Below are 14,039 nucleotides of genomic sequence, written 5' to 3'. Positions count from 1 at the left end.
AATCTTATTCTTATTCATATAATTTATTCATATCTTTTCCATCTATCTTCATATCCATGTTACATGTTTATATTCATAGTTATATATGTTATTCGTATCCATATCCACATCATATATTCATGGCATATTTAAAAAATCACGTCATATTCATATTATGTTCTTAATTAATTAATCATACCATATACATATTCATGTCACATAGTCACATCCCTGTCATAGGGCATCATACTCATATATTCACATCAAAGAATATTCACATATAATACATATGTCATACAGGCTATTATATAAACTATATCATTGGCTGTTATAATGCCGGCCAAACCCTCGTCTTCCTTTATTTAATACACCCGTCATGGATTTAAACCCACTGGCTGTACTAACCGTGGCTACTTGGTCTTTTCTTCTTCTTATTATTATTATTATCTTCCCTTCTCGCCATCATTCTCAGCACGCGTCAGCCCCTCATCGTCCCCATGGCCGCGTACACACGTGTCAATCTGTTTCGTGTCCCCTCCAGTCCCCGCCTAACGTTTTGAACCAGCAAGGCAAGCAACGTCGTTATAAATCTCCCCCTTCTCCTCCTCCTCGCCCCCTCCCCTTCTTCGTATACTTCTTCATCTTCTCCGTTTTCTTCTTCTTCTTCTTCTTCTTCTTCTTCTTCTTCTTCTTCTTCTTCTTCTTCTTCTTCTTCTTCTTCTTCTTCTTCTTCTTCTTCTTCTTCTTCTTCTTCTTCTTTTTCTTCTTCTTTTTTCTCTCCTCCCTTCCTTCCTTCCTTCAAACGATGCAGCAATCTGCCAATCAATGGGGGCATGCGCTGGGGGTGCGTCGCCACGCCCACCCCACAGATATCGGCAGGAGTTATTTTTCGAAGACCCGTCCGCCACTGGAACAGCTTTCCAGCAGAAGTTGTTTGCTCGAAAGCGATAATTTCCTTCCAAGATCGCACTGGTCGTCACTTTGCTGCGTCAGGGGCGAGCTCGAAGTGCCCGCGCGTGCGTACAAAAGTGCTTCAGTCTGTGGCGCAGGTCTCTCAATTGGCTGACGAGCTGATTCACATGTCGCTAAAGCAGGCAGCCTCGTGATGAACCAGCAGGCTTTTTGTTGCCTGCCCTCCCATGTTTTCACGCCTGCTCCTCATCTTCCTCCTCCTCTTCCATTTCCTTCTTCCTCACCGCGGCTTCCTCACGTTTTCAAAGGGCTCGTACAGGCTGTTCTCGACCACCTCGGTCCTGCGGGTGTTGTCCAAGGGCTCGTACAGGCTGTTCTCGACCACCTCGGTCCTGCGGGTGTTGTCCAAGGGCTCGTACAGGCTGTTCTCGACCACCTCGGTCCTGCGCGTGTTGTCCACGGTCTCGTACAGGCTGTTCTCGACCACCTCGGTCCTGCGGGTGTTGTCCAAGGGCTCGTACAGGCTGTTCTCGACCACCTCGGTCCAGCTCATGATGAACACGTTCTCGTACAGCCTGTTCTCGACCACCTCGGTCCTGCAGGTGTTGTCAAGGGCTCGTACAGGCTGTTCTCGACCACCTCGGTCCTGCGGGTGTTGTCCAAGGGCTCGTACAGGCTGTTCTCGACCACCTCGGTCCTGCGGGTGTTGTCCAAGGTCTCGTACAGGCTGTTCTCGACCACCTCGGTCCTGCGGGTGTTGTCCAAGGGCTCGTACAGGCTGTTCTCGACCACCTCGGTCCTGCGGGTGTTGTCCAAGGGCTCGTACAGGCTGTTCTCGACCACCTCGGTCCTGCGGGTGTTGTCCAAGGGCTCGTACAGGCTGTTCTCGACCACCTCGGTCCTGCGGGTGTTGTCCAAGGTCTCGTACAGGCTGTTCTCGACCACCTCGGTCCCGCGAATGTTCTCCACGGTCTCGTACAGGCTGTTCTCGACCACCTCGGTCCTGCGGGTGTTGTCCAAGGTCTCGTACAGGCTGTTCTCGACCACCTCGGTCCCGCGAATGTTCTCCACGGTCTCGTACAGGCTGTTCTCGACCACCTCGGTCTCGCCTTGGAATCGCATCCTCACATCTGCGGGTGTGTCGAGGACATGCTGGGACCGATAACAGAAGGTACTACTGCTGCCACTACTACTACTACTACTACTACTACTACTACTACAACTACTACTACTACCACTACTACTACTACTGCTACTACTGGTACTACTATTGCTACTACTTCTGTTATTACTACTACTACTACTACTACTTTTTTTTTCTACTACTACTACTACGGGCCTCCATCTATTAGAGTTGCGTTGTGAGCGGTATATTCTCTCATATCCTTTCACAAAGCAATTCATTGGCCCCACCCCGCCAATGACTGTGGCCGACAACCATCTTTATTTAATATTACAAACTTTACTTAACATTTTATTTTTAAGCTAACAGAGCTTGTGGTTGATACGACTATCAACCACCGTCGCCTCAAAGTCCAGGTTAGCAATGCGGGTGGTTTTGGGTGCAGGTGACCTGGTTCCTCTCAGGCAGACCAAGGCTGACCTCAGGAGGGAGAAGGACAGCCTGCATCTCATCCAGGCGACCACACTGCTTCTTGGCTGTTGTTTCTTATCCGCCAGTGCTTCGGCGAGTCTTGCGTAGAAGCTCTGCGCCCTTGGTCCCATCCCTCCTGCCGTCGTGAATACTACCGGGGTGAAGGAGCCCTGGTCCACATTCTGTATTCTTTCATCATATGCTCTGTTCTTCTCTTGTTCGTTTCTTCTGTGGGCTGCATCAAGGGTCAGGTCTCTGTGGCAATGGGCCATGGGATCAAAGATCCTTATGTCAAAATATTATGCCCATTGTCTACGAGTCCCAAACCCTCTGGCGCTAACATCCACTCGTGCTTCGTTCGAAACATTAGCGGTGCGTCTGGCGAGGTGTTCGCCTTGCAGAGGGAGCAGCATGGGTTCCACAGTCACGTCGTGGCAGACTTCTTTCAGCATCTGAGCTGTTACGTCTCTTACTTCATCATGTCTCATGAAGACGAAACCTCCTCTCTTGCATGTCATGGCATGATTTTGGTTGAAGGGTGAGCCACAGTTACACATGTTTGGGAGCCCATCCACTGGCCAGCCATACCTGAGGGCAAGGGCATCAGTAAATTCTTTTTTGTTTAAGTTGAAGCCTTTTGCCCTGATAGGTAGTGTGGTTAGCCAGTTTGAAGCGCCCACTTCCTGTGCAATATCTGTCCTCCTTGTGTCTTCTGGGAGTTTTCTCATTAGGTCACTCAGAGTGTCTCTCTGTTTTCCTTCTCTGTTTATGGAGATTTCATTCCTTAGTGACCTAATATCTTGAGGGTTGTATTCTCCCCTTTCATTTTGATTGGTAATATATCCGGTCAAGGAGGCTGTGATTCGGATTGAGTTCCCGAATTCAGACTCAGCCAGATTTTGCGGGTTGGTGATGCCGAGCCCACCCATTCTTGGCGACAACTCCAGCAATCTTCTCTCCTGGTCACTGGGACACCTCCCATTTGCTATCGCCGGTATGAAGGTGTTTCTGATAGCATCTTCCAGAGGTTTTAGTAACGGAGCAACATCAGGAACTGTCCTCATACTACTACTACTACTACTACTACTACTACTACTGCTGCTGCCACTACTACTACTACTACTACTACTACTACTACTACTACTACTACTACTACTACTACTACTACTACTACTACTACTACTACTGCCACCACTACTACTACTACTACTACTACTACTACTACTACTACTACTACTACTACTACTACTACTACTACTACTACTACTACTACTACTACTACTACTACTACTACTACTACTGCTGCCACTACTACTACTACTACTACTACTACTACTACTACTACTACTACTACTACTACTACTACTACTACTACTACTACTACTATTGTTACTACTACTACTACTACTACTAATACTACAACTACTAATTATAGTTCTTCTAATACTAGTAATACTACTACTACTACTACTACTACTACTACTACTACTACTACTACTACTACTACTACTACTACTACATTTTTTACTACTACTACTACTACTACTACTACTACTACTACTACATTTTTTACTACTACTACTACTACTACTACTACAACTACTACTGCTACTACTACTACTACTACTACTACTACTACTACTACTACTACCTTTTTTTTTATACTACATAAATGATACCTCCACCCATGTTTATTTTCCCGACACATAATCATGGAGGGCTCCATAGCTTGGAGGTCATTAGCCCCAACTCTGTTTGCTACTACTACTACTACTACTACTACTACTACTACTACTACTACTACATTTTCTACTACTACTACTACTACTACTACTACTACTACTACTACTACATTTTTTACTACTACTACTACTACTACTTTTTTTTTTTCTACTACATAAATGATACCTCCACCCATGTTTATTTTCCCGACACATAATCATGGAGGGCTCCATAGCTTGGAGGTCATTAGCCTCAACTCTGTTCGCTAATGACTGTGGCATCCAACCATATTACTAATACTACCTGACACTAAATCACCTATCATCTATTACGTCTAGATCCCCCTTTCCTTCCCTACTCAAGTCACTCCCGACCCACCCTAATGTCACTCTCCACCACTGTGGCTTCGTAGTCCATATTGGAGATGTTGGTGGATTTTGGGCAAGAGTGTCTGGTGCCCCTGAGACATAGGATGGCCGACCTGAGCAGGGAGAACGAGAGGCGACACCTCATCCAGGCGACAACGTGACTCCTTGGCTGATGCTTCTTCTCTGAGATTAGTTCCGCGAGGCGTGCGTAGAAGCATTGGGCCCTGGGACCCATCCCGCCGGATGTGGTGAAGACGAGGGGGGTGAAGCTGCCCTGATCCACATGTTGGATTCTTTCACCGTATGCCCTTGTCTTCTCTTGCTCGTTCCTGTGGTGCAGCTCACGGTGACAGGCAGCCATCGGGTCGAATATGCGGATGTCCATGAACGCCCGCTGTCCGCGCACCCAGAATCCGCGGGCACTTACATCAACCCGTGCCTCCTGTGAGGTATTGGCTGTCCTGTACCGAAGGTGTTCGCCGTTCAGGGGAAGCAGTGCCGGCTCGGTAGTGACGTCTTAGCATACCTCCCCGAGCATGCTGGCTGTCAGATCCCTCACTTCATCGTGTCGAATACAGACGAAGCCTCCTTTTTTACATGTCATGGTGTGGGTGACATCATTTGGTGATCCACATGCACAGAGATCAGGCAGTCCCTCAATCGGCCAGCCATATCTCAGAGCAATGGCGTCGACAAATTCTTGTTTGTTGAGGCTGAAGCCCTTTGCTCTGATTGGTAATGACGTTAGCCAGTTAGACGCGCCTGCCTCCTGTGCTGTGTGTATTTTCTACCCATTTCTGTGGACAGGTGGTGTGTAAGACGGTCCAGCTCGTCTTTTTGGGCCTGTTGCCTTTCTTCTGAGATTTTTCTTTTAATATCTCTTATTTCTGTTTGGTCTATCTCTCCCTCTGCCTCCTGAGCGATGATCCTGTTGATGAGTGACCTGGTAAGGCTGATGGAGTTTTGGTTCTCCTTATCTTCCAGCTTCTCAGGGTTGGTGATCCCCATCCCACCCAGTCTTGGGGGAAGTGCTAGCACTACTACTACTACTACTACTACTACTACCATTATTATTATTATTGCATTTAACTTTTTTTTCTCTTTCTCTCTTTCACACACACACACACACACACACACACACACACACACACACTACTGTAATAGCATTGCTTAGCGGGACTCTTTTTTTTTTTTTTCATCTTTTTCCCTTGATCTGCTTACTCTGCTGTAAAGAGAGAGAGAGAGAGAGAGAGAGAGAGAGAGAGAGAGAGAGAGAGAGACCTACCTTCTTTGGATATCCTTCGCTGCCGGAAACGCCACATCACCGCAACAAGAACAACAAGAACACCAACACCTATCATTGCCGACACAACGATGATGGTGATGGTGGTTGTAGGGGTGGTGGTGGTGGTGATCGTAGGGGTGGTGGTGGTGGTGGTGGTGGTGGTGATGGTGGTTGTAGGGGTGGTGGTGGTGGTGGTCGTAGGGGTGGTGGTGGTGGTGGTGGTGGTGATGGGGATGTAGGTGCAGTTTATCCATGAGAGGCTTTGTCTTGTGTATCCTTTTAGAGTGCATTGTCGATTCGGGTACTGTGATCTCCACCTTGAGGGCCCGTGAGCCTCAACAAGTAACAGCCCGGTAACTAGGCAAGTAGTCTGTTCTGCGGCACCCAAGAGCACAATCACCAGCCCATACTGCAAACTTAAGACCGTGGCCATTGATGCTGCTATAGTTCCACACACCTACCCACAACCTCCACCACTGTGCGTCCCCAGGGAAGCAAGTGGCGTCCAGCGTGAACCAGGCGTCACTCAGCCAGCCATCGCCCGCCGCCACGAGCCTGATGCCTTTGAACCCTGGATCGGGGTGCACGTATAAGGTGGTGCTCCAGGTGCCCTTGTTATATTCCCTGGTGGTAACGTTCTTCCATTCCTCATCCCCCGAGATGGTAATTTGGGCAGGGCAGCGTGGGTTCCAGTGGGGTCTGAAGGAATTTCCGGCCGCAAGCAACGATGATTCAATAAACACCAAGAGTAAGGGCAGCCTGGCCTTCATCGTGGCTCACCGTGTGTGTGTGTGTGTGTGTGTGTGTGTGTGTGTGTGTGTGTGTGTGTGTGTGTGTGTGTGCAGGGGAAGAGTGTTGAGTCTAGAGTGTTGAGCTTCTAAAGACTGCTGAGGCGTTCACTCTCGTATCTTCGCAGCGACTCGTGGCCTCCCTTTCCTTGGAGAGGCAATTCAGCGAGCAGCGACCACTCCCGGCAGGACGAGAGAGACACTGGGGAGAAATGGCTGTGCTTGTGATTATATACTGGGCGCTTTTTAGATAATTTTCCTACAGTTTCCAGATCTGGGACAGGATGTTTCGTGCGTGCCTTGCGGTGTACTACTTCACGCCTCGACACAACTTACTCCGGGCTCAAAGTACGACTATTACTCAGCGCCACAGAGAAGATCAACCGGGAGCTCACGGGTGACTTTCTCTGTTCAAGGTGCAGAAGCTGAGTAAAACTATCACGAGGATCACTCAACAGTCCATGCTGGAAAGTCTCAGCATCTTCCAATAGAGGCTTTTCAAACAGGCGAACTAAGGCGCCGAGACGCTTGAAAATGCGGCTCTTTGTCTCCCTTGCAGCCGACGGAAGGAAGGGAAATGATCAGAGAAGAATGGACACGAAAGGAAGGGAAATGATCAGAGAAGGATGGACACGAAAGGAAGGGAAATGATCAGAGAAGGATGGACACGAAAGGGAAGAAAGAATAAAAGGAATACAACGGAAAAAAAAGAAAAACAAGGGACGAAGAACAACAACAATAAAAAGATTAAATTAAAGAAGAAGAATAAAAGGTTAACAAAAGAAGGGAAAAAATAGAAAATACCAAAGAGAAGAAAGAAAGCAGAGAGAGAGAGAGAGAGAGAGAGAGGAAGTCTGAGTCTGAGTGTATGTGATACGAAGTTATGACTCTCCTCCTCCACCTCCTCATCCTCCTCCTTCTCCTGCTCCTCCTCCTCATCCTCCACCTCCTCCTCCTGATCCTCCTCCTTGTCATCCTCCTTGTCCTCCTCCTTTTCCTCCTCCTCCTCCTTCTCCTCCTGCTCCTCCATTAATTGTATATAATGGAATATTGAAATTTGGATGTCAAGTTCCGGAGACTTCCCTCTCTCTCTCTCTCTCTCTCTCTCTCTCTCTCTCTCTCTCTCTCTCTCTCTCTCTCTCTCTCTCTCTCCAGCCTTTTCCGTCTTTATATAATTAATGACCCGTCTTATTCCCTTATGCTTTCGTTCAGTAAGTTTGTTGATCGTGTTTCTTTATTTGTTTATTTTTTCTCTTCTCTCGTTTGTGTGTCCCATATTTTTGTGCCTCAGTGGTCAGTTTGTCTTCCACCAGGTTGCATCAGCAGGTATCATTCTTAAACTCCCTTTCGGTTTTCCCATGACTAATTTCACGTCCCATTCCCTTTAAGTTTCGTTCGGTTAATCTGCTTCAGTGTGTATTCGTGAACTCCCTTTCGGTTCTCTTATGATTAATTTCACGTCCCAATCCCTTTAATCTTCGTTCGATTAATCTGCTTCAGTGTGTATTCGTGAACTCCCTTTCGGTTCTCTTATGATTAATTTCACGTCCCATTCCCTTTAAGTTTCGTTCGGTTAATCTGCTTCAGTCTCTTCGTGAACTCCCTTTCGGTTCTCTTATGATTAATTTCACGTCCCATTCCCTTTAAGTTTCGTTCGGTTAATCTGCTTCAGTGTGTATTCGTGAACTCCCAAGAAGGGGTCGGGTAACCTTTCCCTGCAGGCCATACACTCAAGCGATGCGGCGCCCAGGGAACACATATTTGATACCGCTTTCGTAGGAGTTTGGGTCATTTTCAGGGCTAGTTGAAAGCCCCTGGTGATGGTTTGACCCTTCTTCTGTAACCTGAAAGTGAAAAAAAAACTCATGAAAACCCGAGTGATATCCTTTTCAGCTCTTGCAAATAGTTGACATGAGAAGGATGTGTGTGTGTGTGTGTGTGTGTGTGTGTGTGTGTGTGTGTGTGTGTGAGAGAATCTGGAGACAACAAAGGCTTGCTGGTGACAGGATATTGTTTCCGCTGCTGATAACATGAGTACACGTGACACCTTTTACTACGACAAGAAGGAGAAGAAGATGATGAAGATGAAGAAGGTGAAGAAATAGAAGAAAAGAAAAGAAAGAGTACATTAGAGGAATAAAGAGGAAGAAAGAAGAAAAATGAAAAGAAAGAGAGGAAGAGAAAAAAAGGATAAAAAGAAAAGAAGGAAAAGGAAAAGAAAGAGGAAGAAAAAGAAGGAAAAGAAAAAAGAGGAAAGAGAAGAAGAAAGAAAAAGAAAAGAGAAAGAGGAAAGAGAAAAAAGAGGAAAACGAAAAAGAAAAAGAAAAGAAAATGACAAAAGGAAAAAAAACAAATAAGACGAAAAAAAAGGAAAATAAAAATAAAAAAGAAGGAAAAATAAGAGGAAAGAGAAGAAGAAAAGGAAGAAGAAGAAAAAGAAGAAGAAAAGAAATGAAAATAAAATAAAAAGAAAAACGAAGAGGAAGCAGAAGAAAAAGAAGAAGAAGAAGAAGAAGAAACGAAAATAAAATAAAAAGGAAAAAGGAGAGGAAGAAGAAGAAGCAGAAGAAGATGAAGAAGAAGAAGAAGAAGAAGAAGGAGAAGAAGATTAGAAGATGAAAAAGAAGAAATAAAGATAAAAATATAAAGAGGAGAAAGAAGAGGAAAGAGAAGAAGCAGAAGAAGAAGAAGAAGCTAAAAAGAGTCGGCCATCCATCTCATAATCTAACCTTTGGAGTCACTGAAGAAGCCAAAAAAAAAAAAAAAAATAAATAAATAAATAAATAAACAAAATCAGATCCCCAGTAGAACGCGTCCCCTTCCAATTCTCATTACTCTTGGCGCAATCGTGAACAGGTCAGGTCAATACTAGAGGTCAACAGGGCAGAAAATGAAAATCGGCATATTCAGAGAAGAGAAAAAATGCCGCAGAGATTGAAAGGGTGACTGTGTGTGTGTGTGTGTGTGTGTGTGTGTGTGTGTGTGTGTGTGTGTGTGTGTGAAAAGATTAGTGAGGAAGTAGAAATATGAAGTAAAAAGAGAAGGGAGAGGAGGGAGAAATATTAAGGGAAGAGAAAGGAAGGAATAATATGAAGGAGGGAGAAGGAGGAAAGAAATAGGGAAGAGGAGAAGAGAGAAGAGACGGAGGGAAAGGGGGAGAGAAGGAAGAGAGGAAAGGAGGAAACTAAAAGAAGAGAGAAAACAAAATCAATAAAAAAAACGAGAAAAAAAATGAAAATGAATATACGCATGACAGAGAGAGAGAGAGAGAGAGAGAGAGAGAGAGAGAGAGAGAGAGAGAGAGAGAGAGAGAGAGAGAGAGAGAGAGAGAGAGAGATTTACATAGATTTACATAGAAAATCAGACCACACAGACCCCATGGTCCAGACTTGGTGGTCTGTCCTTAAACCTAAGTGATTTTACATTAATCAGAAGACTCCAAAACGTTGCATTTCTACTCTAGTTGATATTAAGTTGAAGGAAGTGACGGTCGAGCTTATTTTTGAAGGAGTCAGTCGTGTTACACTGGACCACTGATGGTGGAAGCTTATTCCATTCTCGCACTACAACGTTGGTGAAGAAAAATTTGGTGCAGTCTGAATTTACTTGTCTACATCTGAGTTTTACGCCATTGTTCCTCGTGCGCATAGTTTTATCGATCATAAACAATGTTGATCTGTCTACATTCGTGAAACCATTAAGTATTTTAAAACATTCGATCAGTTTTCCTCGGAGGCGACGTTTCTCAAGAGAGAACATATTAAGGGTAGAAAGCCTTTCTTCGTAGGAGTTGTTGCACAAGGAAGGGATCATTTTCGTTGCCCGACGCTGAACACCTTCTAATTTAGCAATATCCTTTGCATGGTGGGGAGACCAAAACTATACCGCATATTCCAAGTGGGGTCTGAATAAACTGTTGTAGAGCGGGAGTATTACATCTTTATTCTTGAATAAAAAGTTTCTTTTAATGAAGCCCAACATTCTGTTCGCTTTATTTGCTGCATCGATGCAATGCTGTGAGAATTTGAGGTTTGACGCGATTTTGACCCCCAAGTCTTTGATGCATTGAACGCTTTTGAGTTTAACGCTCCCATCTATCCGACCAAGTTAAAATTTTGTGCAAATCCTCTTGAGGCTTTGCCTGTCTTCGTCAGTGAGAACCGAGTTACCAATCTTTGTGTCGTCTGCAAATTTACTAATGCGGTTATTGAGTCCAACATCCACGTCGTTGATGTAAATAATGAAGAGCACTGGGCCAAGGACCGAGCCCTGAGGGACGCCACTAGTGACAGGCGCCCACTCAGAGTTAAATCCGTCAATCACTATTCTTTGTTGTCTGTTGCTCAACCAATTCGCGATCCATTGGTTTACTTGACCGTCAATACCTATTTGCTTTAATTTGTAAAGTAATTTATGATGCGGGACTTTTTCAAACGCTTTCTGGAAATCAAAATAGACTACGTCCAGTGATTTGGTTACGTCATAAACAGTGAAGAGGTCGTTATAAAAGGTTAATAGGTTTGATAGGCAGGATCTTTTGTTTCGAAGCCATGTTGAGAGTCCCAATCAATGAGTGGCTTTCAAGGTAACTCACAATGTTGTCTCTAATTATGCCCTCAAGTAGCTTACCTACAACCGAAGTTAGACTAATGGGCCTGTAATTACCTGGTACTTTTTTGTCTCCTTTCTTGAAAATCGGTGTCACGTTAGCCTTTTTCCAATCTGAAGGGACGATGCCTTGTCGCAAGGACATATTGAATACGGTTGTGAGGGAGGAGAGTATTTCGCTCTTTGTTTCTTTCAGCAGAGTTGGATATACTTTGTCAGGTCCAGGACTTTTATTTGTTTTAAGTGAATGGAGAGCTTTAAAGACTTCATCGGTTGTTATTTCAGAATTATGCAATGCATGCTCGAGATTTACAATAGTACTGGTGTTGGTGGTAGCGAGAGGAAGACTGTTAGTATTAAACACCGAGGAAAAGTAATTGTTTAAGAGGTTTGCAATGTGTTGGTTGTCATTCACTAGTGCACCGTCGCTGTTTGTTAAAGGTCCAATACCACTTTTGATCGCCTTTCTGTTTTTTTTTTTTTTTTTTTTTTTTTTACGTTGTTGCCTATTGCGCCGGTAGGCATCTTCCCGGTGGGGCCTGATGGTCGGCCCAAGGCTTCTTCCAGGTGGGGCCTGATGGCCGGCCGTTCTGGCGCAGGCGAGTGTTTATAGTGGCGCCATCTTGCATTTATGTAACTGAAGAAAGATTTCGGATTATTTTTACAGTTGGCTGCAATATTTTCTTCATATCTACGCTTTGCCTGACCTACTAGTCTTGTTACTCGTCGCCTGGCATCATTATAAAATCTAATGTTTTCGGGCGTGCTTTGCTCTTTCTTTAACCTGTAAAACAATTTTCTCTCATTGACTGATTGTTTAATTTCGCTATTCAACCACGGTGGGCTGTTATTAGTGTTAATTCGCTTCTCGCACAAGGGGACGAAGGTGTTCTGCTGAGTGAGTAAGTGATTTTAAGGCAGCCAGGCTTCCTCTACGTTGCCGTCATCTGATAGTTGTATTTCTGTTAGTTTTGTCGGATTTCTACGAAGTTAGCTCTTTGAAATTGGGCACCTTTTCTTTATTTTCAGTCACTGATGATGGAGCTTTAATGTCGACGCGCACTAATTTATGATCGCAAGAACCGAGGTGTTCTCCTACCGTGACACTACTGACTAGGTTATCTTGGGTCGTTATAACAAGGTCGAGTATATTATTTTGTCGAGTTGGCTCAGAAACCATTTGGCTTAGATAATTTTCTTCGAGAAATTCGATCATTCTATGTGACTCGCCTTCTGTACCTGACAGTGTCGCCCAGTCGATATGGGGGAGGTTAAAGTCTCCTAATATCAGTGAGTCGCTGTTATTCAGTGACTGCCTTAAGACCCTGTACATTTAAATGTCGTCATCGAGTCAGTGCAAGGGATGTCTGTAGGTGACAGATATATTTAAATTGACTTTTGCAATGTTTACTCGCACGCACAAATGCTCAACGTTACTGTTTCCCGGTGTTTTGTCAGTGGGTTGCAAATAGCTTTTGACATAAAGGGCGACGCCACCGCCTCTACGGTTTACACGATCTTTGTTGAAGAGTCTGTAGCCATCTATGTTGTATTCGGAACTTAAATCAATATTTGTGGTGTCGATAAATGTTTCGATTATAGCAATTATGTCAAAATTTTCTGTTAAAGCAAGACATCTCAGTTCATCAAATTTGTTTCTTAGGCTACGCGCATTGAAACTAAGGATTTTTAAGTTATCTAGAGGCCTGGTAATAGAGGTGGTGGTACTTGCGAGATCACGGTTACGGGTTTGTTGCGATGCACGGCGTCTATTTACACGTGGCCGTGACTCGTTTTTTGCTCGGGAGAGAACAAATGATAAGAGTTCTCCAATATTAGTCTCTCTCTCTCTCTCTCTCTCTCTCTCTCTCTCTCTCTCTCTCTCTCTCTCTCTCTCTCTCTCTCTCTCTCTCTCTCTCTCTCTCTCTCTCTCTCTCTCTCTCTCTCTCTCTCTCTCTCTCTCTCTCTCTCTCTCTCTCCAGAATGATACAGAATTACGCCCATAAATATTAACGCACAAAGTTCACGCACATGAAAATATACGCACATTCACTTACGCACGTAACAATTTAAGCATGTACACACACACACACACACACACACACACACACACACACTGATTATTATTATTATTATTGTGTATTATTATTATTGTGTGTGTGTGTATTATTATTATTATTATGTGTGTATTATAAGTAACTCCGGCTTATCATTAACCATTCTTTCTCCAAGAGCATAACAGGCGGCGGCTCCCATCACTCAGGAAGTTGAGGCCGTGAACAGTCTCCCTCCATTGATACTGATATCGCCACTCGCCAGCATGGTCCCGCGACACTGTTTGTTGACTTCCATCGTGCTCCGTGGTAGCGGTCACTAACGCATGATTCGTGGCGTTCACAAACATATTAGCTGGACCCACCCCTGACTTCCCATCGTGCCCGTGGTAGCGATCACTAACGCATGATTCGTAGCGTTCATAAACATATTAGCTGGACCCACCCCTGACTTCTCATCGTGCTCCGTAGTAGCGGTCACTAACGCATTATTCGTAGCGTTCATAACCATATTAGCTGGAGCCACTCCTGACTTCTCATCGTGCTCCGTGGTAGCGGTCACTAACGCATGATTCTCAGCGTTCATAAACATATTAGCTGGACTCACCCCTGACTTCTCATCGTGCTCCGTGGTGGCGGCCACTAACGCATGATTCTCAGCGTTCATAAACATATTAGCTGGACCACCCCTGACTTCTCATCGTGCCCCGTGGTAGCGGTCACTAACCA

The 14,039-nt window shown here is 44.9% G+C and overlaps 1 protein-coding gene across 22 annotated transcripts; it reads right to left on the bottom strand.

Annotated features, from left to right (window-relative positions):
- Nucleotides 1-793: 793 nt before the first annotated feature.
- Nucleotides 794-2,135, bottom strand: LOC126991676 (uncharacterized). 22 transcript variants are annotated; one of them, XM_050850384.1, is made up of 5 exons: nucleotides 1,888-2,135; nucleotides 1,786-1,836; nucleotides 1,531-1,683; nucleotides 1,379-1,429; nucleotides 794-1,327 (listed from the first exon to the last, which is right to left on the bottom strand). In XM_050850384.1, the coding sequence occupies exons 1-5, from the start codon at nucleotides 2,011-2,013 to the stop codon at nucleotides 1,172-1,174; spliced, it is 537 nt and encodes a 178-aa protein (XP_050706341.1). In that variant the 5' UTR covers nucleotides 2,014-2,135; the 3' UTR covers nucleotides 794-1,171. The 22 variants fall into 22 exon arrangements, with proteins under 22 accessions (XP_050706341.1, XP_050706349.1, XP_050706352.1 ...); XM_050850392.1 differs by having other exon boundaries at nucleotides 1,531-1,632; XM_050850395.1 differs by having other exon boundaries at nucleotides 1,531-1,632; nucleotides 1,786-1,887; nucleotides 1,939-2,135.
- Between the last annotated feature and the right edge of the window lie 11,904 nt (nucleotides 2,136-14,039).

Source organism: Eriocheir sinensis, unplaced genomic scaffold (genome assembly GCF_024679095.1).
Source record: "Eriocheir sinensis breed Jianghai 21 unplaced genomic scaffold, ASM2467909v1 Scaffold319, whole genome shotgun sequence".
NCBI lineage: Eukaryota > Metazoa > Arthropoda > Malacostraca > Decapoda > Varunidae > Eriocheir > Eriocheir sinensis.
The sequence above is the reverse complement of the archived record's forward strand: the minus strand, read 5'-3'. Positions and strand labels throughout refer to the sequence as shown.

Excerpts from the sequence above, each read along its gene's own strand:
- LOC126991676 (XM_050850373.1), bottom strand. The coding sequence starts at position 2,013 with ATGCGATTCCAAGGCGAGACCGAGGTGGTCGAGAACAGCCTGTACGAG. Across the intron at positions 1,786-1,836 it reads AGAACATTCGCGGGACCGAG|GTGGTCGAGAACAGCCTGTA; the intron begins GTGGTCGAGAAC and ends CGCAGGACCGAG. Across the intron at positions 1,430-1,530 it reads ACAACACCCGCAGGACCGAG|GTGGTCGAGAACAGCCTGTA; the intron begins GTGGTCGAGAAC and ends AGCTGGACCGAG.